A 17,037-nucleotide genomic window follows, 5' to 3' on the forward strand; every position below is an offset into this window, starting at 1 on the left:
TGTCTCCTCAGCTTCATGTCATTACATTAGTACAGATTGAATCAGAGCGCTCTGGAGGAGGCTACCTATTGTGCCTGGCTATCTGATTAGATACTCTGTGCTCTTTCCCCAGGGCTAGGGAAAGTTACTGTTGCGGGGCAGTGCCTTACACATCAGACTAAAATCTCCCCTCCAGCCTGTTTGCCAATGATCTGTAATCTGTGTCCTAGAATCAGAGAAACCCTACCATGCAGAAAGAGGCCATTTGAGTCTGCATCAACAACAGTCCCACCCAGGCCCTGTAACTAACCCCATGCTGAACCTGTCTTGGAGTGTGTGATGGGGACAGTGTCGAGGGAGCTTTACTCTGTATCTAACCTCATGCTGTACCTGTCCTGGGAGTGTTTGATGGGGGGAGAGTGTAGAGGGAGCTTTACTCTGTATCTAACCCTGTGCTGTACCTGTCCTGGTCGCGTTTGATGGGGGGAGAGTGTAGAGGGAGCTTTACTCTGTATCTATATATATTTTCACTCAAAGGGTGGTGAATCTCTGGAATTCTCTGCCCGTTGAAGTGGTGGAGGCTGCCTCGCTAAATATATTATAGGTTTTTGATAGGCAAGGGGATTAAGGGTTATGGGGAGAGGGCGGGAAGGTGGAACTGAGACACGACAGATCAGCCATGATCTTATTGAATGGCGGGGCAGGCTCAAAGGGCTAGTTGGCCTACTCCTGCTCCTATTTCTTATGTTCTTATGTTCTTAACCCTGTGCTATACCTGTCCTGGGAGTGTTTGATGGGAACGTGTAGAGGAAGCTTTACTCTGTCTCTAACCCTGTGCTGTGAGTGTCTGTTGGAGACAGTATGGGATTTCTAAGTAAGCAGCCAAATCACTGAAGGAATAGGAATAACGATGTGACAGAAAGGAATGAGGTTTTTCAGGCTCTGGTTTTAATCCTGACTGATTCCTTAAGCAGAGCGGCTCACCAGAAAATACTGCTGGGGAATTGTGGTTCCCGAGCACATCAGAGGAGCAGGGCACTAGGGGAGGTGGGGAGTGGTGACTATTCGTGGGGATGGAGTTTTGAACTGTGTTTTTGGGCTAATAATCCTGAGCCGCCTCCTTCATCTTCCCCATGTTTGTTCCCCCCCACCCAGACAAGGACGAGTGCTCCAAGGACAATGGCGGATGTCAGCATGAGTGTGTCAACACTTTTGGGAGTTACACATGCCAGTGCCGCAGTGGCTTCATGCTTCACGAGAACAAGCACGATTGCAAGGAAGGTGAGTGACATTTGACTCATGATAACAGGACGGAGGGCTCTGGGAACTCTTGACTCTGCACATCAAGAAGTATTGGTAATGTGGGAGACATTCTCTTCCTGGTGCGTGTTCACCACTGACTACTGCTCCCTCTGGTGGGCTAGTCAAGAGTTACAGTAGTTTAAATACAGATTGAATATTGACACTGTTGTGTTGTGGAGAATCAGAGAATCCATACAGTACAGAAGGAGGCCATTCGGCCCGTCGAGCCTGCAATCCCACCCAGGCCCTCTTCCCATGACCCCACACATTTACTCTGCTAATCCCCCTGGACACTAAGGGACAATTGAGCACGGCCAATGCACCTGATCCTCACATCTTTGGACTGTGGGAGGAAACCGGAGGAAACCCACGCAGACATGGGTAGAATGTGCATACTCCACACAGACAGTGACCCGAGGCTGGGAATTGAATCCAGGGTCCCTGGCGCTGTGCTAACCATTGTGCCACCATGCCGCCCACTGTGACACCCATGTTAGTGTCAACTAACGATTGGAGGCAGAGTTGGAACTTGTGGTTTCCATTCACGCAGAGCCTTCAAACTACAAATCAACAGAGTCTCTCGATAAAAGCAGGATTAATTCTACAGCACAGTGCAGTGAGTTATAGTTAAAGGAGACACGTGAGGTGCACCTTGCATTGTACAATGTTGGAAAGGCACAGAATTGCACACAAATGTTTCACATTAAACATGGCCTTCATCGCGAGAGGATTTTCGTATGGGCTAGGGATGTTTCGCTGCAGTTGGAGGGCGTTGGTGAGGCCACACTTGGAATATGTGTGCAGTTTTGATCTCCTTATTTAAGGAAGGATGTCCTTGCTGTAGAGGGAATACTGCGAAGGTTTACCAGGCTGATTCCTGGAATGGCAGGTCTGTCATATGAGGAGAGACGAAGTCGGTTAGGATTATATTCACTGGAGTTTAGAAGAGTGAGATCTCATAGAAACTTATAAAATTCTAACAGGGTTCGACAGGGTAAATTCAGAAAGAATGTTCCTGATGGTGGGGGGAGTCCAGAACTAGGGGGTCATAGTTTGAGGATAAGGGGTGAACCCTTTTAGAACTGAGGTGAGGAGAAATTTCTTCACCCAGGGGGTAATGAATGTGTGAAATTCACTCCCACAGAAAGTAGTTGAGACCAAAACGTGTGATTTCAAGAAGAAATTAGATATCGCTCTTGGGCCGAAAGGGATCAAGGGATATAGTGGGGGAAGAGGGATTAGAATATTGAATTTGATGATCAGCTATGATCAGAATATAAGGGAGACGAGGGCCTCGTGATATTATCGCTAGACTTTAATTCAGAAACTCAGCCAATGTTCTGGGAACATGGGTTTGAATCCCGCCACAGCAGATGATTGAATCTAAACTCAATTAAAAAAAATTTCTGGAATTAAGAATCTACTGATGACCATGAAACCATTGTCAATTATCAGAAAAACTCATCATCGCTAATGTCCTTTAGGGAACGAAATCTGCTGTCCTTACCCAGCCTGTAACTCCAGAGCCACAGCAATATGGTTGATTCTCAACTGCCCTCCAAGGGCAACTAGGGATGGGTAATAAATGCTAGCCAGCCAGCGACGCCTATGTCCCATGAATGAATAAAAAAAGATGCTGACCTCTACTGCAAGAGGGCTGGAGTATCTAAAAGTAGGCTACAACTCAACAGGGCTTTGGTGAGACTGTACTGAGATTACCACATACAGTTCTGGTCTCCTCACCTAAGGAGGAATATCGTGACATTAGAAATGGTTCATAAGGGGCTCACTGGGCTGATTCCTGGGATGATGAAATAATCTGACAAGGAAATGTTGTGCAGGTTGGGCCTTTACTCTTTGGAGTTTTGAAGAATGATCTCATTGAAACATGTAAGATTCTGAGGGAATTTGACAGGGTAGTTTTTTTTATTCATTCGTAGGACATGAGCATCACTGGTTGGCAAGCATTTGTTGCCCATCCCTAGTTGCTCTTGAGAGTCAACTACATTGCTGTGAATTTGGAGTCACATGTAAGCCAGACTGGGTCAGGGCAGCAGATTTCCTTCACTAAAGGAATTAAGCATTAAGGTAGACAGGGCCTGATGAGATATACCGCAAAATACTGAGAGAGGCAAGGGAGGAAATTGCTGAGGCCTTGAGAGAAATCTTTGTATCCTCACAGGCTACAGGGGAGATCCCACAGGATTGGCGAATAGCCAATGTTTAAGATTGTTTAAGAAGGGTAGCGAGAATAATTGAGGTAATTACAGGCCGGTGAACCATACGTCAGTGGTAGGGAAATTATTGGAGAGGTTTCTTCAAGACAGGATTTACTCCCACTTGGAAATGAATGGACATATTAGCGAGAGACAACATGGTTTCGTGAAGGGCAGGTCATGTCTCAGAAACTTGATCAAGTTTTTCGAGGAAGTGTCAAAGATGATTGAGAGATTAAGGCAGTACATGGACTTCAGTAAGACCTTTGACAAGTTCCCTCATGGAAGACTGGTGCAGAAGGTGAAGTCACATGGGATCAGAGCTGAGCTGGCAAGGTGGATACAAAACTGGCTCGGTCAAAGAAGACAGAGTGTAGCAGTGGAAGGGCGCATTTCGAATGGAGGGCTGTGACAAGTGGCATTCCTCAGGGTTCAGTGCTGGGACCTTTGCTGTTAGTAATATATGTAAATGATTTGGAGGAAAATGTAACTGGTTTGATTAGTAAGTTTGCGAACATCACAAAGGTTAGTGGATTTGCGGATAGCAGTGAGGACCAGAGGATACAGCAGGGTACAGATTGGTTGAAGGCTTGGATGGCTAGATGGCAGATGGAGTTTAATCTGGTCAAATGTGAAATATTGCACTTTGGAAGGCCTAATACAGATCGGAAATATACAGTAAATGACAGAACCCTTAAGACTATTGATTGGCAGAGGGATCTGGGTGTACAGGTACACAGTCACTGAAAGTGGCAATGCAGGTGGAGAAGGTAGTCAAGAAGGCATTCAGCATGCTTGCCTTCATTGGCTGAGACATTGAATTTAAACATTGGCAAGTCATGTTGCAGTTTTATAGAACCTTAGTTAGGCCGCTGTTGGAATATTGTGTTCAGTTCTGGTCATCACACTACCAAAAGGATGTGGAGGTTTTGGAGAGGCTACAGGACATTGCCTGCTATGGAGGGTATTTGCTATGAGGAGAGGTTGGAGAAACTTGGTTTGTTCTCTCTGGAATGATGGAGGTTGAGAGGGGTCACCTGATGAAGTCCACAAGATTGTGAGGGGCATGGACAGAGTGGATAGTCAGAAGCTTTTTCCCCAGGTGTAAGAGTCAATTACTAGCAGGCATAGGTTTAAGATGCGAGGGGTAAGGTTTAAAAGAAATGTACGAGGCAAGTTTTTTTACACTGAGGGTGGTGGGTGCCTGGAACTTGCTGCCAGGAGAGGTAGTGGAAGCAGATACGATAGTTAGTTTTAAGGGGCATCTGGACAAATACATGAATAGGATGAGAATAGATGGATATGGTCCCCGGAAGGGCAGGGGATTTTAGTTCAGTTGGGCAGCAAGGTTGGTGCAGGCTTGGAGGGCCGAAGGGCCTGTTCCTGTGCTGTAATTTTGTTTGTCTTTTGTAGTGAACCAGATGGGTTTTTCCAACAATCAACAATGGGTTCGTGGTCATCAGTAGATTTTGAATTCCAGGTATTTTTTACTGAATTCAAATTCCTCCTTCTGCCGTAGCAGGATTCGAACCCGGGTTCCCAGAACATTAGCTGAGTTTCTGAATTAATAGTCTAGCAATAATATCACTTGGCGTCCCCTGGGAGATGTTAGGAAGACGATTCCCCTCCTGGGCAAAAGGGGGCAAACTAAGTGGGCACCTGTTTAATATGGAAATGAGGAGGGATTTCTTCTTTCAGAGGTTAGTTGGACTTTGGAATTCTCCAGCTCAGAGAGCAGTGGAGGCTGGCTCATTGATGATAGAATAGAATCCTTACAGTACAGAAGGAGGCCATTTGGCCCATCGAGTCTGCACATGCCCTATCCCCAGAACCCCACACTTTTAGCCCCCCTGACACTAAGGAGCAATTTAGCATGGCCAGTCCACCTCACCAGCACATTTTTGGACTGTGGGAGGAACCTGGTACACCCGGAGGAAAGCCATGCAGACACGGAGAATGTTCAAAGTTGATTCAATAGGTTTTTGGTCATCAAGGGAGAAATGGGGAACAGACAGGAAAGTGGAGTTAAATCTGCATTGGATCAGCCATGATCTTATTGGCTGGTGGGGATGGCCCGGGGGGCCGAATGGCTTCCTCCTGCTCCTATTTAACATGATTTTATGTTCTTACGACTGCAGCCGGATGTGAACACAAAATCAACAGTGTTTCAGGCACCATCACCAGCCCAAACTGGCCCAATAAGTACACAAGTCGGAAGGAGTGTACCTGGGAGATCATAACTACGCCCGGGCACCGGGTTAAACTGGTAAGAACACCCTCTTTTCGAGAGAGCCCATTTGGGATTTGGCAGAAGGTTGCAAACTTGCTCAGCGCCATTGGTTTGGCAGCACCAGATTGGAACCACACGGAGTCACAACCATGGCATCACTCCATTCCCAATGTGGGAGGTATGGAGAGTCAGACAATGATACAGCACAGAGAATGGTCATTTGGCCCATCATACTTGTGCTGTAATCGCTCCCCAAGCTCTTCCCTGTAGCAGTACACAATTGCCGTTTTGCAGATATATACGATTCCCCTTTGAAAGCCCTTTTTAAGTTGGCTTGCAGGTCACAACAACACATGATGTTAAAGAAATCTCCTCATTATTCCTCTGCCAAATTATCTTCAATCTGTGTCCTCTAGTTACCAACCCTCCTCCCAATAGAAACAATTTCTCCTCATTTATTCTATCAAAGCTCATCATCATAGAATCATTGAAAAGAATCATAGAATCCCTACAGTGCAGAAGGAGGTCATTCAGCCCATCGTGCCTGCACTGACAACAATCCAACTCAGGCCGGATCCCTGCAACCTTACATATTTAGCCTCTAATCCCCTCGACACTAAGGGGCAATTTAGCATGGCCAATTCACCGAACCTACACATCTTTGGACACTAAGGGGCAATTTAGCATGGCCAGTCCACAGAACTACACGTCTTTTGGACACTAAGGGTCAATTTAGTGTGGCCAATCCCCCTAACCTGCACATCTTTAGACTGTGGGAGGAAACTAGAGCACCTGGAGGAAACCCACACCGACACGGGGAGGATATGCAAACTCTACACAGACAGTGACCTGAGCTGGGAATCGAACCCAGGTCCCTGGCGCTGTGAGGCAGCAGTGCTAACTACTGTGCCACCTTGCCACCCATCATCTTTAATGAAATCTCCCCTAACCTTCCCCCTTCTGAGGGGACTCTTGTCCATGGAGTTTTGCAATTTGAAGTCTTGCGCCTTGGTGGGTGAGGGGAAACTTCTGCCAACGTGGATTAATCTACTTTTGTTTGGAAGGCGTTCAATGAGTTGGACATCGAACAGCACCAGGAATGTGCGTACGACCACCTAGAGCTTTACGATGGCAAAGACGCAAAGGCCAAAGTTATTGGTCGATTCTGTGGCAGTAAGAAGCCGGAGCCTCTGATCTCCACCTTCAACCGGATGTTCATTAAATTCTTCTCCGACAACTCTGTGCAGAAAAAAGGCTTTGAAGCTACTCACACTTCAGGTAAGGATCCTCCACTATTACAGATCGCATCTCTCTACTTGGTCGAATTGCAGTGAGATGAAGCAAGTCCACCACACTAACAACATTAACAGTCATTAATTTGAGCTGCTTCAGAGACCGACGTTCAAAGCTATAAGGGTGGAGTCACTTGGAGGAATTCTAAGCCTGTGTTTCGCTTTGTCTTTTGTGCTTTGTACTTGTGTCACTCCACCCACTCAGGCAGTTGTGATCTTGAAGCAGTGTAATTGAGACTGTGTTTGCAGATGAGACATGAGCCATTGTTGGATGAAGCAGTATAGACCTGGGGCTTTTATCACACTTCAAAACCCAGTGAGAAGGACATCAGTCAGTGAAGGTTTAACTCTTGATACTTATCCAATTTAAGCCTATCTATTGACTCTTGGACAAAGCAGTACATTCAGCAAATAGAAGAGGAGCACTGTAACAAGCTGTACAATGATACCCATGTCTTCCCTCCCTGCCCCTGATCAGCCACCGAAATTGTCATAGAATCCATACAGTGCAGAAGGAGGCCATTTGGCCCATCGAGTCTGCAACGACAACAATCCCATCAAACCCTGATCCCATAATCCCACATATTTGCTGCGCTAATCCCTTGAATCAAGGAATCCAGGGTCACTAAGGGACAATTTAGCTTGGCCAATCCACCCAAACTACGCATCTTTGGACACTAAGGGCAATTTACCATGGCCAATCCACCTAACCTACACATCTTTAGACGCTAAAGGGCAATTTAAGATGGCCAATCCACCTAACCTACACATGTTTGGATATTAAGGGGCAATTTAGCATGGCTATCCACCTAACCAGCATGTCTTTCGGACTGTGGGAGGAAACCAGACCACGTTGAGGGAACCTATGCAGATATGGGGACAACATACAGACTCTGCACAGACAGTGACCCAAGCCGAGAATTGAATCCTGATGCTGTGAGGCAGCAGTGCTAACCACTGTGCCACCTTGCCACCCATGGTTTTGAGCCCTAGTGGGACTTGAAACCGCATCCCCCCAACCTCCTGGGTCATAAGAGAGTGGGTGACCCACCAAGGCAAGAAGTTTAGATTGAAGAGAGTGAGGAAATCGGTCCTGGTTTGATGAGTTGCAGCCCAAGCTGGGTAGGACCTCGCAAATTGCTGACTTGTTAATGAAAATAGCTAACCGTAAAGAGGCGCCAGTGTTATTCAGCCAGTACTGCAGCCACGGAAAGGATGTAATTGCCTTGGCAAACTCGTACAGGAGACCAGTGTTACACACCAGTGTCCATGTTTTATCCTGCAGAATGTGGGGGCAAGCTGAAGGCAGAGGTGAAAACCAAGGATCTGTACTCCCACTCGCAGTTCGGAGATAACAATTATCCTGGAGGAACAGATTGCCAGTGGGTGGTCCGGGCAGAAGAAGGGTACGGGGTGGAGCTGATATTCCAGACCTTCGAGGTGGAGGAGGAACCAGACTGTGGCTACGATTCCATGGAGTTGTTTGACGGCTCGGACGACACTGCTCCCAGGCTGGGCAGGTTCTGCGGCTCCGGGGTAAGAGCTCAGCCTTTTCCCAATTCCAGCCTGTGAAATAGGCCCCAGTTAGCACAGACTGCCAATCGTACTGGGCGTGGTGGGGAAGGAAAGCCAAGGGTGGTTGTGGTTATTGGAGGCTGATTATCTCAGTCCCAAGAATGTAGGAGTTCCTCAAGATTGTGTCCTAAGACCAGCCAGCTTCTGTGACCTCTTCGCCACACCACCACCATCACCACCCCCCTCCCTCCCTCCCTCCCCCTGGTGAAAGGTAATTCAGGGTTCAATCCCATTCATTGCTCCCCAAATAATGAGGACCCATGTCCACATGCAGCAAGACCTTTGGGCGGTAAGTAAGAAGTACCATTTGTGCCACACAAGAGCCAGGCAATGACCATGTTCGACAAGGGGGGAGGTGATGGCCAAGTGGTATAATTGCTGGAGTATTCATCCAGGAAACTCAGCTAATGTTCTGGGGACCCGGGTTCGAATCCCGCCACGGCAGATGGTGGAATTTGAATTCAGTAAAAAAAAATCTGGAATTAAGAATCTACTGATGACCATGAAACCATTGTCGGAAAAACCATCTGGTTCATAGATGCCCTTTAGGGAAGGAAATCTGCCGTCCTTACCCAATCTGGCCTACATGTGATTCCAGAGCCACAGCAATGTGGTTGACTCTCAACTGTGCTTGGGCAGCTAGGGATGGGCAATAAATGCTGGCCAGCCAGCAATGCCCATGTGCAATTTGAATTCAATAGCAAAGTTTCTGGAATTAACAATCTACTGATGACTGTTTCTTCAGAAGGAACTCTTCAAAATGCAGCTAATGAAAATACAACAAAACTTACTCCAACTTTAAATCAAAGAAAGGGTTTAATCAAGAAACTTCATAACTCCAAATGTGGGGCCTTTCCCTGGGCTACTCCAAGCTTCCCACAATTCTACATAGTTCTTTATTTATAGTGAACCAGCTGACGATTACATCAGTCTGTAATTGGTTCCATGGTTTACTGGGTCAGCTGACACTTACAGCTTGTTCCCATTGGTCACATTACATCCAATACAAAGTTGTCACTCTAACAATGACCATGAAACCATTGTCAATTGTCGGAAAAAACCCATTTGGTTCACTAATGTCCTTTAGGGAAGGAAATCTGCCGTCCTTACCCGGTCTGGCCTACATGTGACTCCAGAGCTACAGCAATGTGGTTGACTCTAACTGCCCTTGGGCAACTTGCGATGGGCAATAAATGCTGGCCCAGCCAGCTACAGCCCATGTCCCACGAATGAATAAAACAAAAGAGTCCAACTAATTTGCCTTCAATGACAATCCACTGTTGAGAACCCTGCCTATGAGTGGAGGAATTGGATGAACTTTGTTGCTTGGTTCCATGCTTCTTTGTATCATGATGTACAGATCCACTCTTGATCTCCCTAGCACTGGTTAACTTCCCTGGTCACGAGGAGTGGGTGACTTGCCAGCATCTGCCCTTCGCTCGACACTTCATCCATTAGCTCACTGACAGCAGAGATAATTCTAAACTGTGCTTAAAGAGCAGGAAGTATGTCCATGCACGCACGCGCACACACACATACACAAACATGCATGCATGTTGGGATGGGCAATAAATGCTGGCCAGCCAGTGACGCCCATGTCCCATGAATGAACAAAAAATATGCACACACCCGCTTGCATACATGTACCCATACACAGATGTACACATGCATGTAGACACATGCATGCATTACTTAATATTTATTTGCACGCATATACACACATGGGAAAGGGTTCCCAGGTACACATGCATGCATACATGCTTTCTCTTAGAAGCTTCCTGATGCTTCCAGAAACTTTAGCCTGTTTTCATAGCTCGGTTTTCTCTGCACAGACCGCCAACCTGTCACCAAGGTCTATAACTTGAGGGGTGTCTTTCCGCATCAAGCATGGCTGGTCAGGAGACTCTCCCACTCTCACCACCTGCCTTAGACATATGAAAGGATCTACAAGTTGACCCTCAAGTTGTTTGGTCATGTTATGAATGCGCCTTCCTTGGTCGTCAAGCGCTGGGGTCGGACTCAAACCCCGAGCTTCTGGCTCTGAGGTGCGGTCGCCACCCCAATGTGCCACAGGACCACCTGCCTGTCAATATAGACACTTGTGCACAGAGACACATCCCCACACATCCCTGTTTGAACAAGCGTATTTTTTTGGAGTCAGTTTTATTGAGGAAAGCAGTGACTGCCGAGCAGGATAGCCCAGACGCTGGGTTTCTGAACACAATGGAGCAGTAGCAGTAAAAGATTGCTGACATTCCCACAGGGTTTTTATATCAGCGAAGGGGAAAGATTCCTTCCCTCACTGGAGCCAGTGGGTCAAAGGAGTGGCAGGGAGAGCACAACAACATGAAATCAAGACCAAGGGCAGGGGGAGGTGATGGCCTTGTGGTATAATCACTAGACTATTAATCCATGAGTCCATAAGACATAGGAGCAGAATAAGGCCACTCGGCCATTGAGTCTGCTCTGCCATTTAGTCGTGGCTGACATTTTTCTCATCCCCATTATCCTGCCTTTTCCCCATTAACCCCTGATCCCCTTATTAATAAATAACCTATCTATCTGTGTTAAAGACACTCAATGACCTGTCCTCCACAGCCTTCTGCGGCAAAGAGTTCCACAGGTTCACTGCTCTCTGGCTAAAGAAATTCCTCCTCATCGCTGTTTTAAAAGATCGTCCCTTTAGTATGAGGTTGTGCCCTCTGGTTCTAGTTGTTCCTATTAGTGGAAACATCCTCTCCACATCCACTTGATCCAGGCCTCAAAATCCAGAAACTCAGCTGACATTTCGGGGACCTGGGCTCAATTCCTGTCATGGCAGGTGATGGAGTTTGAATTCAATCAAAAAAAATCTGGAATTAAGAACCTGCTGATGAACCATTGTCGATTGTTGGAAAAACACATATGGTTCCCTTTAGGGAAGGAAATCTGCCGTCCTTACCTGGTCTGGCCTACATGTGACTCCAGAGCAACAGCAATGTGGTTAACTCTCAACTGCCCTGGGCCAACTCAGGATGGACAATAAATGCTGGCCAGCCAGTGATGCCCATGTGCAATTTGAATTCAATAGCAAAGTTTCTGGAATTAACAATCTACTGATGACTGTTTCTTCAGAAGGAACTCTTCAAAATGCAGCTAATGAAAATACAACAAAACTTACTCCAACTTGTAAATTAAACAAAGGGTTCAATAAAGAAACTTCATAACTCCAAACTTGGGGCCTCGCCCTGGGCTCCTCCAAGCTCCCCACAATTCTACAAAGTTCCTTATTTATAGTGAATCAGCTGACTATGACATCAGTCTGTAATTGGTTCCATGGTTTACTGGGTCAGCTGAGCCATTGGTCACAGTACATCCAATACAAAGTTGTCATTCTAACAATGACCATGAAACCATTGTCGCTCATCGGAAAAATCCATCTGGTTCACTAATGTCCCTTTAGAGAAGGAAATCTGCCGTCCTTACCCGGTCTGGCCTACATGTGACTCCAGAGCCACAGCAATGTGGTTGACTCTCAACTGCCCTCGGGCAGCTAAGGATAGGCAATAAATGCTGGCCAGCCTGCGACACTCATGTTCCATGAACAAATTTTTTAAAAATGTACGGCTTAGCGGGGGAATTACAGGGCCTTCGACTGATGGGTAAACATTTTTTGTTGCAGCCGCCTGAGGAGATTTATTCAGCTGGCGATTCAATCATGATTCGCTTCCACACGGACGACACCATTAACAAGAAAGGTTTCCACGCACGCTACACCAGCACCAAGTTCCAGGACACTCTCCACTTGAGAAAATGACCCCCCTTGACCCTTGACCAATTGAGAGACTGGAATTTGCAACTTTCTTCTTTTATTCGTACTGTAAACAAAAAAAAAATTCTCACGTGAGGAACATAGCCATTTCCGAAAGTTTCAGCACTTTAAAATGAAAAAAAAAGCTGAAATGACTCGAGTGTATTATGATATGTGATGCTTCAGTGCAGCGAGTGACTGGGAATCGCCACGCGAACTCAGTATTGCCGTGTTCTCAAAATTTTTAAAAAAAAGGACTCAGTGTTGTGAGAGATCCCTTCAGGGGAGGATGACCGAAAGCTGTTGTACGACCCCTCCCTCTTAATAAGGGGCATACCTAAGCTTTCGTTAAAACAACATGCAAGACGGGCCAGTGCAGCCACCCGTACTTGGCCCCTGGACTTCTGCGAAACCTCTCTCTCTCTCTCTCTCTCTCAGACTTTGTTATGTTCAATTGATATCACTTGACCATGATCATGAGCCAATGCGGTAGCAGGCCATTAGCCTGCCACACCAAAAGGGTGCTGGGCTGTTAGGGGTAGGCGTCGAGCTGATCCCGGAAGGCCCCCTGCTGAGCCAGTGTAGTCCAACCTTGCACTTCCGGCCAGAGCACCACTGGCGGAGGTTTGGGAACAGGCTGCCTTACTTGCTCTCTTTCCACTGTTCAGTGGTGCTTAGGGTTGGGGAAGGAGATGGGGGTGGAGAGGGGGGGAGTGGGAAACCTCTACGATAAAAGGGGGTAGACACTTAAATACCCGCTCAATAATATGTGGTAGCATGCAAAACAGTTCCTGCAGCTTCGAGTTTATATTCGGGTCCTGGCCTTTTATCACAGGAGAGAGAGCAATCTCCTTTATTCAGTCTGCGTGCGGGGGGATGGGAGAGGGGGTTGCAAGCAATTTTTATAATGTTGAAAGAGTTGCAGTCACGTTCATTTTGACATCCTGGAGGGGGCGTGGGTGAGTATTACCTCCTGCCTGCTGAGCAGTGTACATCAGATAAAACTAGTACTATTTTCTGTAGTGCAGCTAAAGGGCACTTCCCCCCGCCCAAACTCCTTGACTGCGAAGCTGTGATTCAACCCCACTGGGAAAGGCGCACCAGTAGGAGATTGTGTCAAATTTGGCTGATAAGCTTTGGAAGTTCATTCTCAGAAGCCCAATAAAAAAAAATGAATAAATAAATGCTGCAGCTTTTGCATTCTGTCCCTTGTTTTATGGTCTTGTTTTTGTTGCCCATTATTTGGGCGAGCTCACAGACACAATCGTACTTACAGAGAGAAAAAAAAGAGGCAAAGTGTGATTCTTGCCAGCAGGGGAAATGGGCAGAGCCTATTCATGGCAGGAAGCCGGCTGCTGATCTTTATGGGCGCAGGAGCCGGATCTCCCGGTGTACTGTGTACAAGCGTGTAAGATTGCAAGGGGGGAATTAGATCGCAACCCCCCTGTGCATTTCTATAGCATCTTTCACAATCTCAGAGCGACCCAAATCCCAGTTTGCCCACAGCAAACTCCCACAAGAAGAAATATGATAATGAGATAATCTGTTCGCAGTGATGTCAGTTGGGCGATACACGTTGACCAGGATACTTGGTGAACCCTCCTATTCTTTGAATAGGGTCTATTACACCCGCCTTTCAGTTGAAAGACGGCATCTCTGGCTGAGCGGCAATCCCTCGGTGCGGTCCCAAAAGCGTCAACCTGGATTTCCCACTTAGCTCTCCAGAATGGGACTTGAACCCACAATGAGATGGGCTGAATGGCCTTACCCAGCTCATATTCCTTCTGTTTAAGCATTTGAACCACTGAGTCACAGCTGGCACTGCGAGAATGATATCTGAAAGTAAAAGACAGGAAATTATTTTTGTAATTTATCTATATTAAAACTCTTGCAAACCTAAGTTAGGGATCTGAGCTGCCTGAATAGCCTGGGTTATATTTTAAAAGATTTTAATTGAAAGAAACTTGTGAAGATACATCTCCCTTTTTTTATCTTTAAAGTTATCTATAGAATCTCTGGCTGTTTTTAGCTGGGAATTCAGAATACAGGAACAGAAATATGAGTTGAGTGAGGCCATTCAGCCCTTCAAACCAGCTGTGCTGTTCAACAAGATGAAGGCTGACCCTTTACCTCAACTCCACCTTCCTGCGCTGTCTCCCACAGCACAGTGGTTAGGACTGCTCCCCACAGCGCCAGGAACCTGGGCTCAATCCCAGCCTGTCTGTGTGATGTTCGCACGTGTCTGCGAGGGTCTCCTCTGGATGCTCCGGTTACTTCCCACGGTCCAAAGATGCGCGGGTTCAGTTGATTGGCCTTGCTAAATTGACCCTGGTGTCTAGGGGATTAGCAGGGTAAATATGTAAGGTTATGGCAATAGGGCCTGGGTGGGATTGTGCAAACCTGATGGCCAAATAGCCTCCTTCTGCACTGGAGGGATTCTATGATTTAAATTCCCTCAGACAGACATGTGTCAATGTGTGTTTAGAATGGACGCAGAGACTAAGCATCCATTTAGCTTTCTTGAGGACTCATGAAAGAAGAAGAATGTCAAACATAGGTAAGTGGCACCATGCTTAATCTTATAGCATCAGTTTTCCCAAAGGTTGGTGCACTCAGAATGCCAGAGAGCAGCCAGGCAGGTATCAGTACTCGAATTATTCACTGAGGAGGTGAAGAAGACAAATTGACACAAGTGCCATGCCACATTCTGGCTTGGCACAATCCCTGGTTTCTCCTGTTGGCATTGGTAGTCCGTAGACCCGTGTGACAATGTTAAAATGTTATTGCGTTGAGAAATTTCAGGCGAGGAGTGTCGTCAAACTCAAAGCAAGCACTCAAAGCCTGGAAGCACGGCCACAAATGGGGCGGCACGGTGGCACAGTGGTTAGCACTGCTGCCTCACATTGCCAGGGACCTGCGTTCAATTCCGGTCTTGGGTCACTGTCTGTGCAGAGTCTGCATGTTCTCCCCACATCCCCAAATTTGCTGATGACACCAAGATTGGTGGAACGGCAAATTGCGCGGAGGGTGTGGAGAGTCTGCAGAAGGATCTAGGTAGGCTGGGCGAATGGGCCAGGAAATGGCAAATGGAATTTAATGTTGGCAAGTGCGAGGTGGTCCACTTTGGTAGGAATAATGGTAGGAAGGACTATTACTTACGTGGCGAAAAACTGCAGCAGGCGACGGTGCAGAGGGACCTCGGGGTCCTTGTGCGTGAGTCGCAAAAACCCAGCTTGCAGGTGCAGCAGGTGGTCAGGAAGGCTAATGGGATGCTGGCCTTCATAGCGAGGGGGATTGAATATAAAAGTAGGGAGGTCTTGCTGCAGCTGTATAGGGCATTGGTGAAGCCGCAGCTGGAGTACTGTGTGCAGTTTTGGTCGCCGCACTTACGCAAGAATATTTTGGCCTTGGAGGGAGTGCAGAGGAGGTTTACTAGGCTGATACTGGAGTTGAGAGGCTTGAGCTATGAGGAGAGGCTGAATAAACTAGGCTTGTACTCGTTAGAGTTTAGAAGAATGAGGGGAGATCTCATTGAGACATATAAGATGATGAATGGGATGGATAGGATAGAGGTGGAGAGACTCTTCCCGCTCAGAAAGGACAGTAGGACTAGGGGGCACAGCCTCAAGATAAAGGGGGGTGCGGTTTAGAACGGAGTTGAGGAGGAACTTCTTCACTCAAAGGGTGGTGAATCTCTGGAATTCTCTGCCTGTTGAAGTGGTGGAGGCTGCCTCGCTAAATATTTTTAAGACACGGGTTGATGGGTTTTTGATAAGCGAGGGGATTAAGGGTTATGGGGAGAGGGCGGGAATGTGGAACTGAGCCACGACAGATCAGCCATGATCTTACTGAATGGCGGGGCAGGCTCGAAGGGCTAGATGGCCTACTCCTGCTCCTATTTCTTATGTTCTTATATCTGTGTGAGTTTCCTCACACAGTCCAAAAGACATGCGGGTTCGATGCTAAATTCTCCCTCAGTGTAACCCGAACAGGCGCTGGAGTGTGGCGACTAGGGGATTTTCACAGTTAACTTCATTGCTTACTGTAAGCCCAATTTATGACACCAATAAATAAACTAAACTTTAAAATTTTGAACTTTAAAAATGGATGGAGGGATTAAGATCAGGGAGGCTGAAAACAGACATTTGTCTGTATAAAGTGCAAGAAACAATACTTTTCATTGTAAATGCATGTGATAATAATAATCAAATCAAACCAAATCAAATGGAGAGGCCAGAATGAGTGAAACACAGCTATCTCGGAGGGTTGTGGGGCTGGAGGACATTATAGAGAGGAGCTCCACTTTATGTACCTTTGTACCGTGTCACACGACATCTTTCGTGGACCCAGCCGATTTTAGTTCAAAGATGAAGTGTTTGCTCTTAGTTCCTGTCGATTATGATGTTTTTTTTAAATGGTGAGCAATGTCAGTAGGGGAGGGATTGAGAGATCAACATGTATTTTAACTAGTGCGGAAGAGCAGCAGCATCTGAGGGAAATGAATGCCCTGGAAAAGGGCATGGCCGGCCAGTGAAGCTTCCTCTGGTCTCATCAGGCATCCTCCCTCGGGTAAGAATTTAGGAGGCATGGTTAGTAAATTATGCAGATGAAACCAAGTTTGGTGGCCTAGTAGACAGTGAAGAAGGTTATGTA

General features: G+C 46.8%; 1 protein-coding gene across 1 annotated transcript in view; it reads left to right on the top strand.

Moving 5' to 3' along the window:
• The window catches only part of bmp1a (bone morphogenetic protein 1a), a 209,879-nt gene extending 196,309 nt beyond the window's left edge, over positions 1–13,570 (top strand). The window contains exons 17-21 of the mRNA XM_080216817.1: positions 1,135–1,260; positions 5,636–5,763; positions 6,792–7,005; positions 8,305–8,555; positions 12,256–13,570. Of these exons, the coding sequence (XP_080072943.1) occupies positions 1,135–1,260; positions 5,636–5,763; positions 6,792–7,005; positions 8,305–8,555; positions 12,256–12,390 (854 nt within the window). The 3' untranslated portion in view covers positions 12,391–13,570. The remainder of the gene's footprint in view (positions 1–1,134; positions 1,261–5,635; positions 5,764–6,791; positions 7,006–8,304; positions 8,556–12,255) is intronic.
• The last annotated feature ends 3,467 nt before the right edge of the window (positions 13,571–17,037 follow it).

Source organism: Carcharhinus amblyrhynchos, chromosome 34, assembly GCF_965287045.1.
Source record: "Carcharhinus amblyrhynchos chromosome 34, sCarAmb.v2.hapA, whole genome shotgun sequence".
Lineage (NCBI taxonomy): Eukaryota > Metazoa > Chordata > Chondrichthyes > Carcharhiniformes > Carcharhinidae > Carcharhinus > Carcharhinus amblyrhynchos.